The sequence below is a fragment of the Myiozetetes cayanensis genome, unplaced genomic scaffold (assembly GCF_022539395.1).
Source record: "Myiozetetes cayanensis isolate MyiCay16 unplaced genomic scaffold, myiCay2020 scf1, whole genome shotgun sequence".
Lineage (NCBI taxonomy): Eukaryota > Metazoa > Chordata > Aves > Passeriformes > Tyrannidae > Myiozetetes > Myiozetetes cayanensis.
In genome coordinates this window covers 44640766-44663283 of record NW_026086604.1, presented here as the reverse complement: position 1 = coordinate 44663283, position 22518 = coordinate 44640766, and the positions used below count along the sequence as shown (strand labels likewise).

Genomic DNA, 22518 nt, shown 5'->3' with positions numbered 1-22518 from the left:
GGGCCCTCTAAACTGTTTAAAAGGGATCAATTTTCAGATGGGTAGAAGGGGCCCGGCAGACTGTCACGGTTTGGAACGCCTTCTTCCCCTCGCATCACTGACAAGTTTGGGTGAACCTAAAACCAGCTCCCAGCTGAGCCTCTCCCTGGCATGGCAGCACTTCCTACTGTTCAGGATTTGTGGTTAGCATTCGAACAGAACCATGATTTATAGTATTCATACAGGGAGCAAATTAAGAAAGAAAAGTTTTGCAGAAACAAAATAATCACTACGGCTGATGGAGATAAACAGCAATAGAGCTGCTAAGCAAAGCAGTCCTTGGCACTGGTGTAGTGGCAGGAAACCATTACCCCGTGACACGAGTTTAATGCACTGACATTGCTGCAATTACATCCAGGCAACCTAACAAAACAAATTCATTGTACGGCACAAAATATTTCCAATTCAACATTGCAACATTTATTTTTTAATTACAGCACAAAGAACAACTTTTGGGGTGTGGAAGGACGTAATCCATCATTTGCTCTGAAGTGACACACTTATGGCAAATGCTGTATATTATAACTTTCTATGCCACAATAAGCAACTACGAAGCAATTTCTTAGGCAAGGAATGCAAAGGGTTTGGGTGTGGACCTGGAAGATGCTGCTTATCCTTCCATCTCCCTCTGTGTCAGCGGGAGCCAAAGGCAAGCCACATGTTGCTGCACTGGGACTTCAATCACTCCTCCTGTTTCACATGTGTGTCACACAGCTTGTGACAGCTCTCTACCTGCAACGTGCCTCATATGAAAAGAGCTTTTACCATTCAAATATGGTCTGTGTGAGAACACAGACACAATTTTTAATTAAAAGGAATGGGATTTTAATAGGTCACTTAAAGAACAATTATGTCTACCATTTGATTGACAGGCATGTCACATTTTACCATGAAAACCCCATTGGGGTCTAGGAGGTAGAATTAATCTTTCTCTTTACAAATTGTTGAACTACTGAAGTATGCCCCCTTGCATTTAACACTGCGTTGCTCAACCATCTCATCTTATGAGCAAAACCCTTGCATCTTTGTATTACTCTCCCCTTTTACCTCTCTCAATCTTTTGCAAACAGAAAGTTTTTGATTCACAGAAACTGAATTGCCAGTGTTGCTCTCCTTCACCCAGTGCCTGTTCTGCAAACCGCAGCAGTGTGTAAAAACATAAAAGATAGGTCTCCAGTAATTAGCTTGGGTACCAGACGCAGCAGCACAGCTGAGTTTGCTGGAAGCAGGATAAACGAGTCCAGGTGGACAGACGCACTATATTGCTCTGAGCACCTGAGCTGGCCCAAGTGTCTGCACACATGGGGCTGCACGGTGGAAGGACCGGGTAGGAAAGTGACTGCGAGCCCATTCCTTTCCTAAAGGCAGTTTTCCCCTTCAAAGAGTCTACGAGTAGCAACTACAAGCTCAGCTTAAATGCTTTCAAACTGTTGCAAAAGCCCATTGGTTCTCTCAAGCAGGCAGAAAGTGCCCTGAAAGTGCCTAGAAAATTGTCCAGATGAGGTGCAGAGACAGCTGTGCTCGAAGAGACCTACAGACCCAAGCTAATGTACACATCAGGGCTAGAAACAATTTATTTGATTACTGATTCAAAGACTCGGTGAAAGAACAGATCAATATCAGTGAGTCTCAGAGAATCCTTTCAACTGATGTCACCAAGAGCGAAAGCATCACCTGAGACAGCTATAAAATATGCTGGGTGCTCACCTACTCAAAGAAAGCTCATCATTAACAGGAGCCAGAAAACCAAGCACGTGCATGGAGAAAAGGACAGGCAAGCAAGCAATACGCTTTGATTTGGTCAGGTAAAGATCACTTGTGACCTTTGTGAGCTCTGGCCCTTTTCAACCGAGATAAAAGAATCTAGGTGAAAAAGAAATGAAGACAAAGCAGTGAGGGAATTTAGATGACAGAAGTAGGGTCGATGCTCAGAGCAGAACAGGGACAGAAAAAAAGATACTGAAAGGCAACAGTCAAAGAGACAGTGACATCTTGAGAATTGTAGACTAAAGGGAAAGAAAAATTGAGCACAGAAGACAAAAGGAGAAATAAATCTTGCCAGATGACACTTGTCTGGTTATGACATTTGAATAAACTGCAGACTGGTGAAGTTTGAGGAAAAGTTCACATAACAGGAACCGATGACACTCCTCTGGCCAACACAGCATTTGTGTCTTATTTGCATTAAAATGACTGCAGATAACCGTTGGGTCCTAACCAGTTTTCACCATTTCGTATGCAACCTTTGCAAATACATCCCCAAATTGCAAGCACACTTGTATACATGACACCCAGGCAGGAGGCTGATCATTACCAGAAAGAAGTAAGCCAGAAGTTGGAATCTATATCCTAAAGCTCCAAACACACCCAAGAAGTGGACGGGTGTTGACGGTAAAACTGGAAGCCAAATGTTTGCTTCTGCAATTACGTATGTACTAGATGCCAACTTGCTTAGCAACTACATTGCAATTTATGAAAGACCAGTGGAGTACAAACAGTTTATGTGGGAGCAGAATGAGAACCTTGTGCTGACACACAGAGGTTCCCGAGTGCAAGGAGTAAGTAAAGTAAAAGGCAAAGCAAAACACTGAACCTCATAACTATGGTTAAACACAGGCCCTACCAGAAATGACCAATAAGCAGAATACTTCAGTGCCACCTCAGTTTCTAATAGGCTTTTGCCCACAGACCCACAGCCTCAGCACTTTGTTTTATCTTCCCAACTATTTTCTTGGTCAGGCAGAGTGAGAAATACTGCTTGGGGGCCTTCAGTCTAGTTCATGAAGCCACGCTACTGTCTAGAAATGTGCAGGCATTGTAACAAACTGCTTCTCATCCACAAATTTCTATCCACCAAGCTGGCATCAAGCAGCCTTTGCAATGAAAGGATTTCTCAAAACACAGGCCTTTAAACTAGTTATTGACAACCTCCCCTCCCCTCTGCCTGAGTCACAGGTTGATCCAACCCATACAAACTCACATTAGCCGACTCACAAATGAATGTATATACTGGTGATACGGATATGGATCTTCTTCTTTCCCCTCAAGAAAAATCTTTGTTATTTCTGAGGATTACTAGCCTCAGAAATAAGGAGAGGAAGCCTTTAACTTTCCAGCACTCCTGAATGTAGACACGTATGCCTCTGAACATTTCCATGTACACTTTTGTAGCCAGTTAGCCATAGATAAGCATGGTATGAACTCCTGTGATATTAAGTCTGCAAATCTAGTTTCTCTGGGTCTTCTTCCATGCAAAGAATGCCCTAACAATTCACTATCTTCATTTTGCTGTAATTTTACACATTTGAGTGCAAAAGCATTCAGACAAGTACAAACCACTACTTTTTATCCTCCAAATAAATAATACATAAACCTACTTTTACTGGCATTTAGAGCAGGAAGACAGACATCAACTCCATGGTTCCTTTCAGTGATGAGTCACCACTAGTTACTGATCACGAGATGTGAGGACCTGCTAATCTGATGGTGCTATTTCTTTCACTAGTCACCAGCCACGAGCAAAAGCAGCAACTTGCTGACCTTGCAAGTTAGACATATTACAGGACTACAATTTGGAAAACATTTACTTCTACTGAGGTGACAGTGATGACTGACCTGTGGTGATCATTAATTGAGGCAAAATTAGGTCAATATATACCCAAAGTTCAATACATATACCTAGAGCTACAATTAATCTCGGTTCAGCCAGGACCAGAAAATACCGCTCTGAGCTCTTTATTGACAGATGTATGTTACAAAAAAATGTCTCTTTACAGTATCAGTTGCGTAAATTCTCTGAATTTCTGGAAATAGGCATGAATTATAGTTATCATTCACAGTTCTGTTTCTATCTTCTTCTCAAGTCTCTATACATGGTCACACCAACCAAAAAAACTGTACTGCCTAAGTGTATTGAGTTGGGTCCTCATGAATCAACATTTCATTTTTTACTAATACATGTTACTGATGATACCAACATCATAAACCATTCTATCTCAGTTACTGGCATCTATAATTATTTATGTTTAGAGATAGTAATCTTTTACACTTTCAGTCATCATCCCAAAGCACTTTACAAATTGCTTTTATGTTAACCTTGGTAGGAAGCAGCTGAAGCTCAAAGTTGAATCAGTTATCTTGGGTCACAGAACAGGTCAGCAAGAGTCAGTGTGTTTCCCTATCCCAAGTCCTCCCTTTCCCTTGCCACAAGACCAGCAGTGATCAAATGATGAAACACAAAAGGTGAATAATAAGATGAGTAAGACAGGATAGGTAATGAAGACTGAAATGAGCCTCTGCCAACTTCTTCTGCCTATTTCCCACATGCCAGGAACGTTACAAAATATTAAAAAGCTGCGACCTGGAACATTCATGCTAATACAGCAGACAGAGCTGGTGTACAGCAATACTGAAAACTCTCATGGAAGCTTTCTGTTTACAACTTGCAACACAGTATTTGTTGTCAAAAAGTGCAAGCCTATTGTAGTCTAGTTCCTGCAGTATCATGTTGATTTACATATTACCACCTCATCAGACTTTGATGTTGCTACTCTAGAAAGGTCACCAAATACCTTCACAGATAGAGATGTACCTCTCAGGAAGATGAATCCAAATAAGGAGAGCGGAAATAAAGATGTAGCAACACTTACTCTATCGATATTTCCCTAAAAAAAAAAAATCCTCAAATGTTCATTAAGTTAAAAAATTTTGGATTTATTTCTTCCAGTCATTAGCATAACTTACAGCAATGTGAGAGGTACTATCCAAGGTGAGTAGGAAAGTTGTGACAGGGCTGATTTCATGGAGGCATTACAGAAGGAGCCCTATACAACGTGCAGACCACCTTTACAGAAGCACATCTCCTACAGAGGCAGAAGTGTCCAGCATGGTGTTGCAATCTCCAGAAGTTTGAATTAAGGGCCATGCCAGTGTCTTGTTTTGGAACTGGGGACAGTCTACAGACAATAGAAATGAGCTCTATGGCATGTCCTTGAAAGTCTACCTACACAGCCTATGAAGGGTAAGTCTTGCTTGCAAACTGTCAAAAAAGGCCAAGGACAGCCTGGGCATTCTCCTAAGTAATTCTGTGCTCTTGATGCAAAAGAAACTCTTCCCAATAAAAAAAAATGCCAGTGTCCTAACTAGATCCAAGTGTGTGAAATTTAATTTCCCTGAGGGCTGAGAGTAAAGATTGGGTAAGAAAACTGGGACACGAATGGATTGGTTCATATGAAAACCTGAAATAGCCCTGGGCAGAAATTTGGAAGTATTGTGAAATACTGTATAAGAAGAATCCATCTTCATATGCAGGGAGTAACTCTAGATGGGAGCTGTAGTAACACAAGCAGATACCCCAAAAAGTTCCACAAAGAAATATATACGATGTTTTAAATGAGAATATAGGATGTGGCAATCCAACGCCGTGGTGTTGTGCAAATATTTGTACCAGATGACTTGAACAGAACTAATTAAAAGTTCAGATGCTTTGAACACATGAGATAGACAACACTGCTGATATTGCTGATATCAGAGATATCAGACAGCTGATGCTCATATGATCAAAGTTAAACATCTTCCCATTTAGTTCTGATAGTCAGTTGAGGTTGTCACAGCCAGATACACAACAACTTCTGGTAGATGCCATGCAGACAGCATTAAGGCTGCAAGATGTAAGAATGCCAACTCCAAGCAAAGGGTTCAATCCTACTGCAAGATGATAATGCACTGGAAGGAAAGTAGGCTGCTCAGGTTTAAGTATCAAAACTAACAGGCCAGTGCTTCCTCTCTTCATAATCATAAATCCTAACACCTCAACCTGTTTTCATCAGACTCTCTGGTGACGATAGGGAACAATGGGATGGCATGCATGTGCCTCAGCTCTCAGGGGAGAAAGGCTCCTTTAGCAGACCCTCATCTTGGATCCATCTTCCCTGGAATAATTTTTTTTTTCTGGGCAGCAGAAAATAAACTTTTTAAAAAAAAAACCTTTCACTTGCAAAAACCAAGTAATAAAAAAAAAAAAAAGAATTAGTGCACCCAAATCTTTAACAGGTAACTCTGTGTGTTGCCAAATATCAACCTGAAGATCTGGTAACTTAAAGTAAACCAAAGGCTGTTGAGAAGAAGAAGGCGTGACCCAGAATAAACCAGAACAAGTTCCAGAACTGTAAGATTCCTCATAGAATACAAACAATTTGTTTGGTCTGTTCACACTGACACAATATATGAACAACCATCAGTCAGTAGCTCACAACAGAAGGAACAATCTGTATATGGGTAAATATACCAAGGTCTATAATCTTGGTGGAGAGAGCTGCATAAAAGGACACCTGCCCCCTCCTCAGGCATTCAAAGAAAATTGCTATTTATTTCAGCAGATTGACCTTGCATTAGGTCTTCCTGGTAGATATATTGATTCAAACTGCCTCTTCTTGAAGCCTAAGTCTGGTAAATTGTATTATGCAGCTGCAAGAGATATAATGTCTGAGGCATGGTCTCACTGGAGTCTTGGGAGAACCTGAAGCCTGTTGATGAGATAAAGTATTCATATGGGATTTTCCTTGTGAAAACAGTAGGTTCTCCTCGGTACAGAATGTAACTGGTCTCTTTCAAATGACATGCTACCGGACTTTTAAACTATTTTGAGGGTTTTTTTAAGCATTACTCCAGGTTCAGAATTTAAAATTCTAGCATTACTCAAAACAAGATAAGCTGCTTGTCTGTTGGATTGCTTCACTGTGTCAGCCTTTGGCTAAAGCACAGATAGCCTGGGTTCTTCAATCACAAAAGCATTTGAGAGAAGCCCACAATGGAATCATAGCAAAGGGCAGGGATGCAGCAGCAGTGGCAAGACACTCTTACAGTCACACCAGGGTTTCTTTGGAGTAATGAATGGATACCTGTCAGTAGGTATTTTGCATATCAAGGCACAAACTAGGTTGAGGGATCTAACAGAAAAATTATGGAAAGTGAGCCCTGCAAGCTACAAGTCTTTACCTTTGGTAAGATAAAGAGTTCCTTTGGTAAGGTAAAGTTCCTCATTTAAGGAACTCTTTTTTAAAGTAATATTTCCAATTTCCACTCTACTACCCAGGAAGGAGAAAATAGAGAGGTACAAGATGTGAGCCCAAAGGAGAAAGAAGAGTATACTTGCTCCAAAGCAGAGACTGCTCTATCAGAAAAGGTTTTCACACTAGCAAGTCACAGTGACTCCAAAGCTGCTGTTTTGGATATCACCCCTTTCAATCTCACAAAGAAAGATGACTGGTACCTGGCCCACAGATGAAAGGTTCACTTTAGGCTTCTGGCCCCTTAGACTACATGTAATACGAGTCAGAACCCTAATGACTTTCATGTCTCAACCTGTTAGATGCTGGAGCCTGCAACCTATGCCTTGACTCATCCCTGGAGCAGAGCTCTTTCAGGTAAGATAATCAAGACCTTATTTTTCACAGAAAATACTTCATGTGGCAGTAAGTCTCAGGAGGTTTCAACTAGTCCAAAAATATCTACGAGGCCTTGCCTTAGTTTAGGTATCATTCACACATGTGATATTGGCAGAAAAAGAAACATATAAACCATGTTGACCAAAACCTTGTGTTAACTTTGCATAACAGAGTTAGACTCCGGATATAAAGTGACCAGGTCAGGCTTCAAGAAACAATTTGTATTCATGTCCAATTACTGGATAATTTTTACCTAGCGCTCACTATATATAAATATAAATATTTTATATATAGTGAGCGCTTGGTAATATATATATATATACACACACATATACACCCCTCATCCCAATCCTCCACTGGAAAAAAACTTTATGGTAAAATCTCACAGACAAACTCCAAGCAACTATATCATAATTTCTGGCATATTGCTTCATGCCATTGTCTTGACATTCAAACAAGTTTAATAATTGCTCTTTTGAAGCTGCTAATGTTAAAAAAAACACCTCTCAAGTTCTGGAATTGGCTGGGAATTCCAGGTTCTAACAGCTACACTGGAAATATTCACTCATCAAGAGGTTCAAAAGACACTGTCAGAACTGAAACACAAACACATGTCAGAACGACTTGAAACAGAATGACTGTAACTCAGAGTTTGGGTTTTCTTTAAATTACGTTTGAAGAGCTTTAAAATGTTTAATTTATTAAACTGGCTTTGATACTATAGGCATAGCTTTCACTTTCAAGTGCTACAATGGCTCAGTGGAACACAGAATACATTAAGCTTAAATTCCACTGCCACCATAAACACTTATAAAAGATATTTCAGCGTTTCTTCACTTGAAGTAATATACTGTCTTTGTGAATTTGACATGCAAACAGAAGCAGCAGCCTCTCATACTGCACAGACAACACTGTCAGACACCATCACTGCTGCAATTACCAAAAATCCACTAAGTAATCACAACTACTAGTAGCTGAGCACAAGGAGCTCCTAAAAAAATTCCGCAAAAATGACCTATTTGGTTTTCGAAGAACAGTTCAAGTTTTTCCACACACTGCTTCAATCTCTCCTGGTAAATCTGGGCTTTGGCATGGCTACTCTTCCCTCTGCCTGGCCTTCCTTGAGGAGGTTGTCATAAGCAAGGCCATGTGCTCAGCTGTTTCTCTTCCATATACCTGCATTTACTGTTCTTTTCCTCTAGTCCTGTCAGCTCCCAGTGTCTACTAGGAGCACTACTTCAGTCCACCTAGTATTATGAGCTGAGGCTGCAGAGGCAGTAATACCACTGAAACCCAGGCTTTGAACAAGATCACATCCCATGAAGCTTGCTTTGTACCCTTTGGAGAGGCAAGTCAGAGCCGCGGAATCAAGAAACTCAAAACCTCCCCCCTGAAATGCTGGAAAGAGTACAAATGTAACACTGCCTTCCCTCTAGAGCAGGATTGGGTGGTGAAGGGCAAGGTGTAGACTAACACAGTGGACACAATCAACACCTGCTATCTGATAACCAACTCTTAGAATTACAGCACCACTTTAGTGTTTGTCTGCCACCCCCCCATCTAATACCCACACACACTGTTCAATCCACTGCTGTTTCCTTAAAGATGCACCTTTACTGTACATACACCATTTGCTTACACATGCAACAGCTTTCTAACTGCTTAATACCAGCAAGCTACCAGAGTCACAAATACTTAATTCGAAAGGTACATGAGAGGTAAGAGCCTAACTGTTTGAAAAGTCCCAAGATTATATAAAAGGTATTCAGTTAATACCGTGCTGTATTTTATCACATTCAACCTTGCCTTCACCTCAAGTGACATATCAGACATTACACGTTGACAGTACAGGAGAGCGGTTACTGCTCCAAAAGAAACAAAGCAAATACCCCAACACCCCCACCTTTGGGCTTAAATGCATTATCGCTACAGTTTTTGAATGCAACAAACCACAGAATGGGTGTCCTGGCATAAAACCAGAATCCTAGGTAGTAGAAAGTAAGTGCTCTTTACTATCAGCTTTGTTTTAGTACATACACATAGGGATTTGCAGAAGTGCCATTTGCTGGAAACACAGCGGAGCAGGGAAAGAAAAGTCAGTCTCTTAACTGCCTACGAACAAAGAAAGCTAATTTAATTTTGAAACAAAGGGAACTAAATTCATCATTCTGAGACAATCCCAGGACATCCAAGCATGAAATGGAAGAAAAGGAGTTGCCAAAGACATGCAGAACAAGCTTTTTAAAGTTACCTGGAATCGGGATATTTTGTAAGCGTGGCCAAGCTGCTGGTATACATGTGCCCACCCACATCAATGTGAACTGGTGCGTTGGATTTTGTGAGCTGTGCTGGAGTGGGGATGCCTTGATTGTTCAATGGAGATGCAGGGGATCTAGTGATCAGAGGTCTTGACATATTGGGCCGACTGTCCTGTGAAGAGATAGACCTGGGTTAATGATCTCCTTAAGAACCTCACAGAACCCCACAGTCTCGAATTAATAGCACTGTTTCATAGTCTTAGATTAAGACTTTCTCCTTAGTAAAGCACAGAGAAGTACTTGGTAGTTTTTAAAATTAATCTAGTTTTAAGAGTTTTAACTGGCTACACTTTTAAATAAGTGGGGCAAAACGCACTGATAAAACCCACAAACCAGAAATCACATTCAGTAAATAAGTTTTTCCTGAATACTATTTGTGACAGTCAATCCATACCATCAAAAAAGGTCATTCTCTTTTTTAAGAGTTGATAAAGACACCGACAGAAAGAGCTGCAGACAAAAAGACCAAGAACAGTATTTTCCTTAATTAAGACAACCCCAGGTAGGCTTTCTGTTCCTTCCCAAGCCCTCCGTCACTCTCATACCACCAGAACAGAAATACAAACCCTCAACTCCTCCATCCTGCACACTCTTCTCGCGAATTCCCAATTCACATAGCACGGGAACAGAAGCAGAAACACCTGGACTAGTCAACTGCTCATGGACTGCAGACCACTGGACATCGACAGCCTTTGAGAAAGACATTTTCCATTTAAAAGTTATACGTATGGCCACAGCTGCCCCCGCGTGCCCCGCATAGGCTGCAGGTCTTGTGCGGCTTCCCCGAGGCCGGCGAGCTCCGAGCGCGGAGCGGGAGCCGATGCTCTGCTGGCGAGACCAACTTTTAGTCCCAAAGGCAGGAGCGCCGCACCGGCAGCGCGGAGCAGCGGCCGCCTGCGCGGCGGGTGGGGCAGGGCAGGGCAGGGCGGTGAGCTGGAGCCAGGAAGGCAGGCGGCAGGCAAAGTCGGGGATTAAAATAGAAATGCGCTCCCGAGCGGTTTTGAGACAACACCGCTTTCGACTGAAGGAAAGCCCCACACGGGATCTTATAGGGATGCCCTGAGAACTAGAAGCCCTTGCAAATGACTAAGTTTTACATTTAAAAGGTAAGCAAAGCAGCGAGAAGTCAGATACACTTCATCACAAAACTCCCTTTGTTCTTTTCAGCACTGTCTTTCAGCTGCACAAAGTAATGGGTTCCTTGTAAACACCTCCTCAGAGCCAAGCAGCAAACCTCGCCAGAGCGGAGCGCTGCCGTGAGAGAGACAGAGAGAGGTACAGGGCACTCGGACTAGCAAAGCCCGCCACCGCCAAAAACATCATTTCTCCATTTTTCGTGGCTGCTAAAAGACTCCAAACCATAAAGGCAAAATGAGCCAGGTAAATGTCTGACTGATATGATTTACAGGCCAACGTTGCACAATAAATCCAAGTAATATGTAACAAAAGGCACCTATAAACCACAAGGTATTTAACTAATTTTCTCTCATACACAAAAGCAAGCTAAGGTCTAACACTGATAAAAACGAAGGGAATGAAGAAAAATATCTAGTTTAGATGGTGTGTGGGGGGAAGGGTTGGGTTTCTTCTGTTTCTTTATAAGCAGAAGTTAATATAAATCTGCAGAAATACCAGGCTTAATCACTACAATTGCTTGAGGAGGTGCCTGCAGCGCAAAGAAGACAAGTCCAGACAAAATAAGGTACACACGCTATGCAAAACTAATGTCTGCTACAAATGCTATGTGGTACAACCACCACCCAAGATGCTACTGATCTGCAGTACAGTATTTAATAAAATAATGAAGAAAAAATTAAAAACAACAACTGGAAAGGTGAAAGTAAGAAGGCAGGGACTGATACAAACTAGGGGTGGGGGGGGAAAAGCATGTGTTGGACAATTAGTGGGAGGAAAGCAGCAGGTCTCAGGAACACATTTCAGTGTTTAAAAGCAGACAAACTGTTTGGCAAAGATAAAGATAAAATCACCAACGAAAGCTGAGACTAAAATGAAAAACAAATTCTGTAACTTGTATGAGACAGACACCACCATCTCCCTTAGCAGGATCCTCTCTGGCAGAAAAAACACAGCTCTCTTGCAATTTAACACACTGCAGCACCACCGAGTCTGTAATAGTTTTTCAATTGGACACATTCTCCTGTATACCCTGCCTGGGGCTGCTCAAGAGAAAATGAACAGATTTGCAGGGTTAATATTGTAGTTAGGCTGGGACCTCATTCAGCATAGCTGCGATAGCACTGGCTGTACAAAGCAGTAGAAGAATGTGTAGTATGAACACCACTGCCAGGATGGGAGATAGGTCGGAGGACTGGGGGCATTTTACAAGGCAAAAAACTCCACAAGACATAAGAAAAGGGAACCAGTTTCCAAACCCAAGTTGGAACCAATCTGCCATTTACACAGTTTGCCTACTAAGATTCCCAAGAAATAAAAATGCTTTGTAATAAAACCTTTTGCTGTCTTCAGCCTCCTCCTTTTCAACATTTCCTCTTCAATTTACCTGCATTTATTGAATCTCATGAAACAACGCCCATCTTCTCAATGTTTAGTTATTAAGCACCATAACGTTAAGATTGCTCCAATCTTTACTCACAAAGCATATTTCCCCGGATAAAACCAGTTCACTACTGTTTTGAAGACCACTTTGAAATTAGGCAATGGTATTTCTACTGCAGTTGCCCCAGAGAAATTAAACCAGAAACGGGATTCGAAGAACTTTAAAAAAACCCATTTTTTTTAATGTGCAATATCACAGTCACAGCACAGAAGGTAACCATCCAATGTGTATGGCATTTAACAGACCAGAATTATATCATTACATTAGTTAAAATCACTGTATTAGTTCAGCTATGGAAAGGATAACACAGGGCCAAACAGCCTCTCTGAAGAAACACATGCCTTGCATGGGATTACTGCAAACATGGAAGTGAACAAGCTTTGGTAAAAAATGATAATAACAAGGCACTGCTGGTAAATTATTAATCTTCTACCACCTAATGTGACTACAAATATAATTCCTTAGAAAGAACTACAGGAGGAGAGAAGGAAGTCATAGAAACTAAACTCAGGAGGATCTAGTAAACTATCTAGAACAGCTGACAAAAAAAAAAGATTCAAAAAGCTCTTCAGAACCCTTTACTGATATCAAGCAGGTGAGACATGCACCCAGAAATGGGTTCAGAGCTCAGCCACAGCTGTTCCCACATGGGAGATCCCAGAGGCTGTTGTCTGCCTCAGGAACTGCATCAGCTTTGTTCATGAGTGGGACACAAAGCAGAGCTAGCACCTGCAGTGGCTGGATGGGCAGTGACCTTCCTGACCTGTCAACAGTCTGCTTGTCACTTGATAGCTTTTTTTCTCAAATATTTTAGTATTTATCCTACAAGAAAAAAAAATCAGGTAGGAACAGGAAATTGTCAGTTTTACAGCAGTTCCTATGAACCAAAATACTTCAAATACCCTGTAAAACATTTATCATTATTCGTATTGAAAGATGATTTCCCCCCCCAACAGCTTCTCATAAAAATTACTTCCCATTTCCACTCAGAATTAATGTATTACTAAAACTATGTACTCAAAAGGGCCAAAATCTGTGTGCTAGGCAAGTTAAAGGCATTTAGGTTGTATAAAACTTTTCAGTTTTGGTTCAGCAATCAGAAGCTCTGCTCTATTAGTGCAGTTTGGGGCTTGTCCACTTTCTTGATGATATTTGAAGGAGTCTTTCCACAAGAAGTAGTTCACAGGCACAGGTCTTTTGAGTATATCTGAACCTGCTTCGCATTTTCTGCTCCAGGCAAGCCCTCTTACCACCTCAACAGAAGCAAAAACAGCCATCTCTGAACTACTCCTCCTAGTATTTACTAAAATCTGTATGATTTAGATGTTTTCCTACCAAAGGGGACTGAGGATCATGGAGGAGAGCTCTCAGAGCTCTTCTCCCTGTCTGTTTCTTCTATACCATCTTCTCCCCAACTCCGTTCAAGAATATTGTTAAAGAATAATCCTTTATTGGGGTTGAAAAAACACAGTAGTTGCAAGGCTGAGATGGGCACTCATGCAATTGCTCTACCAAGCAACAATAACATAGGAACCACGTCAGTCTTCTGGTAGCAAGTGGAAGAAATAAGAGATATCCAAAGAATGTGAGTCATCACAGTGTTCTTAGTGTACAAAAATTTAAGAGACAGGAGGCTTCCTCTTCCCCTCAGAATATTAGCACTGTTGTCAGAAGTGTTATTTACACTCTGTGGTTTTGAGTAAAGTCATCCCAGTTCCGCTCTTAAGTCTGAAACCTTGACAAAAACCATGCCACTACAAGACAACCAGAGCTCACACACAGAAGGACTGACATTCAAGTACAAACCATCTACTTGAGTCACTGGAAGCAAGGATCATTTCAGGTTGCAGGTCAAGACACTGTTGGTTGGGGTTATTATAGCCAACATCTTCCCTGCTGTGAGCCAGCCCAGCTCAGGCAAGAGTATATATGCTACTCAGTATTAATTATTGGGTATTCCCCGTCACAGCCCAAGCAATTATTTCTGCTGAGAAACTCAAATACACATATTTCAAACTCTCTTGGATTTTTCTGAGGGGAGGTGAGGACAAGCTTGTCTTATAGTTTCAAGACATTAGAAACAATAGCAGTTTATTCTAAAGCATCAAATCAGCCTGTGTTCATTATCCTTTTTTCACAACAGAAAGCCATAAGAGAGATGTTTCTCCTTACAAAAGCTTGGTGCCCAGAACAGCTGGAAAAAGCCATTAGCACATCCACATCAGCCACCTCCAGGAGAAGAGTCAACTCTGAACACACACATCCCACAGTATGGGGAATGAATCCAAACAGCAAAAAAACTTTAGAAGTTGGTGACAAATCCCTTTTCCTCCAGTACAAAGCAGAAATCACTCAAGTATCATGAACACCTTTGCACCTGCACTCTGAAATAAACACCAGGCTGATGCTTGTGGGTGCTTGTCAGATGGGGAAAGCCCAGCTCAAGACCCTCCTCCAAACCAGGAACATTAGGACTACTGTCAGATTTGGCTCCTGCACAAGTGTCCCCATTTTGAAGATGCACTTTTTCAAAACAAACATTTCATTAAAGATTAAAAATATAATCATGATCACGTCTCACCACAATGCTTAAACAAGTACCCCCCACTTTTTTCAATTCAGCAAAAACAGTTGCCACAACAAAGAGGCTGGAGAAAGCATTTATTCAACATAAAAATTCAATATCAGTACAGTACAAACAGCACTTCTGGAAGGTGTAGCAAGCAGACAGATATACAGAGACTAGGTGTCCAAGAAGCCCAGGTGCTTGTCCTGCTGGAAGGGGAAACTGCCACCCTGGGCACTTCTTGGTGATGTCCTCACATCATATTGTCTGGCTATGGCCCTGGTACTCTGCATCCACAGATGACACCAGGTTGTGCTGGCCCCTCAGACAGAGCCCTGCAAGATGGTCAGAGATGACCCCATGCACAACACAGAGCATACAAACTGCATTTTGGTCTCAAGGTGTGCATGCCATCACGGTGCTTTCTCTTCACCTTCATTCTGAAGAGCCCAGAAGCACAAAGAAGTTGCCCAGATCTTTGTCAGAAAGCCTTTACATGTGAGCACATTCACGCCTTTTCCTCTGTTTCTTCACCATTATACCAATGGCTGGTAGCTCCCTGAGGACATGGCTGGGCTTTACAGCTGCCACTGGGTCTGCAAAACAAAGAAATAGCACATTGTTTTCCCTAGCGAAAATATGCCGATTGCACTGTCATGTTTTGCCTTTCATCAGTATAATCCGACTGCCCTTTCTCTTGCAGCTGCAAGGTTTAGAATTGCTGAGTCTGAACATTAGGAATTACGTTTATAAGGCAAAAACTCCAGAACAATTGTGTTTGAGTGTCACAGGGAAAATGGGCCCAAAACACAATCAGCTGCAATTGAAGTGGCACAGCAAGCCGAGATACCAGGTCCCCTGAGACTCAACAATAGTACTAGAATTAATATTTTAGATCTCTGAAAGAAAAGCCTCATTTTAAACCCTGAATGTCTTTCAACATATGACAGAAGGTCAAATTATCCTATACAAGACAGTCAAATACAATGGGGAGATTGAGAAGTTGGAAGGTTTTTTGGATATGCTGAGGCACCTAAGGGCAGAAGAAGACCTGCAACTATGCCGTGCAGCTGCTCGCTCCTCCCCCAAGTGCCATGCATGCAGAAATACATACAACAATGCATTTTAGAAAGGTGGATGCCACAAGGCTTCTTGAGTGAGGGGACAGAGATACCCAGAGGGTCCATCATAGGTGACGTATAAGGTATAGGTTAGCATGAAACAAAACCTTGGCTGAAACCCTTTCCTGGAGGTGCCAGTAACAGTGTTAGGCTGTTCTCTGTATCCTGCAATAGTCCAAACGCAGATCAAGCCTACAAAGTTGATAAATGCACCTCTTGTCACACCAGAGTGCCTACAGCAGTGGTGACTGAAGCACTTACCTGATGGGACAATTTTAACCAGTACATTCTCCTTGTCCCTGAAGCACTGGCTCTGGGGTGGAGTGCTGATCTGGCCCCTCAAGACGGGGGTCCCTTGCTGCACATCCCAAGTGCTGGCTGCTCACAACCTTCTCCTCCTTGAGATGCTGGCACTGCTGAGCACACACACTCGCTAGGTGCTGCAAGTGCTGGAGAGACTCTGGTTGCATTTCCTTGGTAAAATGAGCCTTGATGGGATTTCAGAGCGGATCGGGACCTAGAATAAATGACACAGGTGCAGAGAACCAAATGCAAGGCAAGGGGCTGAAGGAAGCGAGGTATTTGTGCTGGATGGAGAAAGCTGCCTGCCTGGAGATGCAGGACAGTAAAAAACCACCCTTGGACAAGAGCTTAGAGACACTCTAATTCCAGTGTTCAGTAGCCAGGTCTACAGCACACAGCTAACTACAGCAGAACAGCTCTAACCAAACCAACAGAAACCACTCACTGGGACCTTAAGAACAACCTCTAACTGGAGAAAAAGAATTAATGGATGATGGCAGGAGTCAAATGAAGACCTGTACTTATATCAGTGCAACAGTAAAGGTGAGTGCAAAAACCTGGAAAAAGTCAAGTTTACAAAGACAGGATGTACCTTCTCAAGTGCTTATAAACTTCTCTGAAGATCTCCCTAAGCACCAAAACTGCAGACAAAAGTTTAATACCTCCCTTGAGATATATTAGAAGTTTGTATTCTTACTGGAAGATTAACTCAGCCCCTTGTTTGTTTGGGTAAGCAGTGCTGAGGACAGTCCAAATGTTTTCATTTATTATATTCAGGCCCTGCAACTAAAGCTCTGTTCTTCTGCACTGCCTACTTATTTCTTGCTGAGCATCCCTTCTATTCTTGGGTCAAGCAAATCTTAACTTAAGCCCATAACACAGGCAGGATCTTTGGAATACATCCAACACAGTGTACTATTAAAAAACCAAAAAACCACACATGTAACTTGGGGGTCCAGCCCAGATTCACTATCCCCAAATACACACGCTTCCACAGGCTACTTCTGCTTTCTCAATGGAAGGAGACAATTTTCTACAGCTTTCAGATGTGCCGATTCGATTCTCACTCAGTGAAAGCACCCATTTAATTCACAGGCAAAACCGGATTTGAAAGCTGCTCTCAATTACTGCACAGCACACCATTGCCCACCTAACACTGTATAATCACAGGGTGTTTACCCCAGGATGCAGTAGGCAAAAAGATCTCCTAACCATGCTGGAGGACATGGTGTTTAGATGCAGGAGGACATCGACCCAAAGGTCAACAGACCTGCTGCGATGCTTCTAGTGGTGTCCTATGACAGGAGCAGAATGGATAGCCAGCATTTCAGGACACTCACTCCATCAACGGCTTGTGTGATCTGCACCCGCTTCTACTCAAATTAGTGAGTTAGGAGTGACCAAACAAAAGCATAACTCCCCAGCCTGAGCCTTTGCTAATCGGACATGCCCAGTTCAAAGCATTTCATGAGGTGTGTAGCAGAAGTGCCTCAGTGACCTTCACTCAGACTTCTTTATCCTCACCTGCAAAAGGGGACCTTGTCAAGTACTGCAGAAACAAACCAGTAAGTTCCAAGAGATCCCTCGGTCTGAGCAGAGAAAGACTGCAATCATTGTGGACACTTAAAAAAAAAACCCAAACAACCCCCTCCCCCCCCCCAAAAAAAAAGAAAGAAACAACACACCAAACCAAAAATGCTATTAAAAGATAAGCAGGCCCTGGGAAAGGTTGCCAGATCTGAAGAGCCTTTAGCAGCCTGGCAGTCCTGCCCACAACACTACAGCTTGATACAAAAGTCTTTGCTTCTGCTGCCCTGAGGACAGTTTCATTTACTTTCCTTTAAACCTGAAAAATAGGTTGCTTTTCTTCTTGTACTTCTATCAAACCTCGGGTAGCAGAGAAAACGTGAATTCACCTGCACTTCATATGAAAACAAGCACAAAAAGGGCAGAGATGACAGACTAGCTCCCCTCCATACAAGGCTTCGTTCATTCCAGCAAGCAGCATCGATCCAAATACCTTTGGACTATTTCAGCCCTGCTGCAAGAGATGTGGCCTGCCAGCACCTTTGCAGATAACACAGTTACATACTCAGGGGCTCCATTCAGAGTCTACACCTCCTCCCTGAATGAAGCAGCCACTCAGTCAGCTCTCCCCAGTCCTTGTGAACAGCCCAGCACAGAGCAGTCAACAGCTCCCATTGCCTCTGTGAGGGATGGAGAATCTCCCAGCTCATCTCCTGCACCAGTGAAGCCAGGAGTGTGGCAGACATCTCCACTCCATGCATGTACATGGGGTTTGGACCAGGAACAGACATGTGAAGGAAGAGGGGAACACTGGAATCCATCTTCCAACTGCTCTCAGGTAGACTACTTGTAGGTTGAGATATATTAATAATCTAATTTTTAGTCAGACTTTTCTTCACTCAAGTGCTGTTGCCTTTTATCCACTTCTAGCAGGCACTCTACACATATTTTGTAAGGGTTTTTACATAAGAAAAGGACAAGGAAAAAGAAAAAAACACTCCCTCCTGGGTTTAGAAGGAAAGGATTTCTCTTTGCCAGAACCATGCTGGTTTATTTGAATGTATAGTTAAACAAATCCTTACAAACGCTGTCAAGATTTAAGTGGGAAAGAAACCAACTGGTTACATTCTTCTTGGACCAAGTTTGCAATTTGTCCAATAATCTCCTGGTGAGAAGAAACACTAGAAAACAAGCATTGCTAAAATCTGACTGTTTTGTTTGCAAGGTAAGATCCTATCAGCAGTACCTGAATAAAGATTAACGTCTTGAATTGCAGTCATATCTGAAGATTTTAAAGACCCATAAAAAGGGTAGACTTCAGTGGGATAACTGGAAGATTGTCATGAACTGTCAGAATTTGAGAAACGGCTTTTTCTTCTTTAGATTTGACTCACAAACTGAACAAAAATAAGTCTGTACTGCCTTATTTGAAGTCAGTTTATACTCCAGTTTGAATAGCACCTGCCCTTGGGTATGTTCCAGAAGAACATCTACCTTTCCACAAAAGGAGGCTAACACCCATTGTAAAACTTCCAGAGGCACATTAGCTGTCTGTTCTCCCCCCAGCAATTTCACCCTTAGAAGTAGAAGGAACGCTGCCAGTTACAGCCTGTGCTGAGGAAACATGAGTTATAATTTTACCCTGGGAAAATTGCTGAACTGGGAGCTTCTGGTGTGGCATAGGTCTTGCCTTCGCAATCCAATGGTTCTTTTGATTCAGAGAGGCTTTGAAAGGGTGGTGATGAAAAACATAGCCTCTCCCTTTGAATCAGCCAGCTGCCTGCTTCCCTCTGCACTTTTAAATTTGGTTTATTAATTTGCCTAGGAGCAGAAAGAAATAACACTGACCCATCTAAAGAAGATACGTCCAAAAATGTATCAAAGAACATTGTCTATTTCAGGCTGAACACTCAGACAACAAAACCCCACCTTTACAGTATCCAAAGAATTTTGTATCTAGAATCACCTTACCAGGCTTAAGAAAGTTTCTGTTAGCTCTTCTGGCCATATGAAGAGGAAAGAGGAAAGGGACAAAATACAAGGATCTGATAAAACCATGTCTTTGAAATGCTGTAACACACAAGAGCTTTAAGCACTCTCCAGATGTTTCTTGCAGCAACCAATAATAAAATATTCTCAGATGGAATCGCAGTTTTGAAGACATTGCATCCACTTGCTAATTATGAGACTAGCTAATAAAACAGACAGCTTCATCTATAACCTGACTGCAGAAAAAAGGCACAGAAGTGCTTTAAAGCCATACACTTTTAATTATCTAATTTATGATGAAGATGAAAACAAACCCACAATTTGGACAGTTACAGCCCAGTCTGGTAGAGAACTGGAAACAGAGTGTGAAACTGTAATCTCATATTATACATCCCTCGCTCCAGTATCAGTGAAACACCATGAGCAAAAAGAACTGACATTTAGGAGCTCTGTGTCACTGCTCTGTTTTCTTCCTGTCTCATCTACTTCCTCTCCCAGCAAGTCTCTGAAGCTGAACTTGGCAAAGCAACATCCCTGTATCTCAAAAACGATAATCTATCAAAATCCCAGCAGAGGGATAGAGACTGCTGAGAGGGAGAACAGTGCAAGGAAAGGGTAAAAGTTGAACTTACTGAGATGACAGGCTTTTTGGAGGTCCTTGTTAAGACGGACTGCAATAGGGAGTGTTTACCTGTCTCCATTATGATCCCATGCATTTCCAGGGCTAGCTGGGAGTTTTTCCTCTCCTCTCATAACTCCCATTGAAATTACCAGCCTACAGATTTCATAACAAGCAGGAGAATGAAAGAACCCAAGCACTATCACGAGAGAAATCGTGTTATCATTACCTATTTCGAAATGCCTGTGGGTTACTTAATACCTTGGGACAGGCAGCATAACACCACAAGGTGCTCACTGTATGGGATCGGGAAACAGCCTTCTGCTAAAAATACACATATGAGGCAACACACAGCACCTCTCCCCAGAGCTCTGGAAATGGGCTGTCCATGTGGTGCATGGGACCTGAACCCAAAACCACCAGTGACCCAGATACTGCCCTACCCCTGCCCCATAATAAAATCTGCCCATCTTTGGATTTTAAATCCCTTAGAGAAGCTGGTATGTTTTTGCGTGGCTGGTAGGAAAGGGCTGAAGTCCTGAATTAAGCTAAATACAGCTGTGGCTAAATTCAAAAGGCTCCTTCAATGCAGTAGTGCATAAAGGTTTTTACTTCATTTTACATTTTTCTCAGGTGTTTGAAATTTTCTTAAATGCTGGAAAAGTATTTAGGGATGAAGAGGAAAAGAGAATGATGAGCATATGACTATGGGGGTCAAGCAGCATTTTTTTTTTTGTTAGTGTGAAGGGCAGGATTCAAGGAAAGGAGAACACAGGAGTCTGCTCTGGCAGGCAAAAAGAGTGCCTGGCAAGACAACGACCATATGGCACATGAACAAAGCATATTTTAGATTTGGTTCGTTTGATTCCATTATATGTAAAAGATACTCTAAGATCCATGGCAAAGAAATACAATTTTGATTATTATTGTTTTCAAACCTGTAGGGATTTCTCCAAGTAGTCATTGTAGCTCATATGATAAACACATCCATTTGGCAGCTAATTTTAGCATTTTTTGCTCACAAGGGTGATTAACTCTGAATCTATATAACCATGTGCTAACAGAAGCCATAATTGCCCCCGCCAACCTCATGAAGCAGCAATCCACTTTTTAACTGTAGATGAACAATCTCTGCTAACTAGCTCAGCAAACTTTTTATTTCATATTAGAAGGTTTTTACTTGATCCAACTCCAAAACAGATCATACATATAACCTTAGAAGAGTGGATGAAATCTACATTATACGCAATATGCACTTTTTTGGACTGCGTGGCCTGCTTTTAAATCTGCACTTATACTTCCCTGGTTATTACTAAAACACAAAGCACCAGTGGTGGGGCAACAAAAGGACCTGAAAATATTTAAAGAAGCAGAAAAGTCTATGCCTGTCAATCAGTGAGAAATGCGTGTCTCACTTTATCTATTGGCTTTTATTGCCTCCAATGTACAACACATTTCAATAAAACTGAAAATAAAAGCCCATTAGCATAAACTGATAGTAGTTATAGCTGTGTTATGGCACAGAGAAGAATCACATCATTAGATGATTCCAAGGGACAGCTCAAAATTCAAACAACAAACAGCTGCTTCAACAAGAAAATGAAAGATAAACATAACACAGTTATCTCCAAAGCATAGAGGAGTTAAGTGAGATGACTCTGGACACAGACTGTCACTTGCCACAGCTGTGACAACCACCATAAGCATGTAGGTATGAAGTAAATGTCTCTTCTGTTAGGCTGTTCTGTAACGGGGCTCTCAGAGAAGCTAGCCCTTACCAGAAGGCTCAGGTCAGGTAATTCAAACTGCTGACGAGGCACTAAGCTTTATATGAACTTATCCTCATTCAAAATAATACTTGAAATCTTTTGTTGGGTTTGTGTGGAAGCAGGGGAAGACTTCATTGCCCAAAGCTGGAGAAAACAAACTCACTGAATGTCTTGAGTGGTAATAACCAGTAAGACCATGCTGCTAAGGGGAAACATCTTCTACAGGCCCAAACTGACAGTTTTG

General features: G+C 41.9%; 1 protein-coding gene across 6 annotated transcripts in view; it reads right to left on the bottom strand.

The window, feature by feature from the left end:
- KCTD1 (potassium channel tetramerization domain containing 1) overlaps positions 1-22518 on the bottom strand; it is a 104486-nt gene that overhangs the window by 24206 nt on the left and 57762 nt on the right. For 4 of the 6 annotated variants that reach the window (XM_050323110.1, XM_050322852.1, XM_050323205.1 and 1 more), the window contains exon 2: positions 9736-9914. In XM_050323110.1, coding sequence (XP_050179067.1) covers positions 9736-9899 — 164 coding nt within the window. In that variant the 5' untranslated portion in view covers positions 9900-9914. Of the gene's footprint in view, positions 1-9735; positions 9915-10368; positions 10456-15379; positions 15543-16328; positions 16497-22518 lie in introns of those variants that run through there. The other 2 variants (XM_050323023.1, XM_050322941.1) reach the window with 2 other exon arrangements.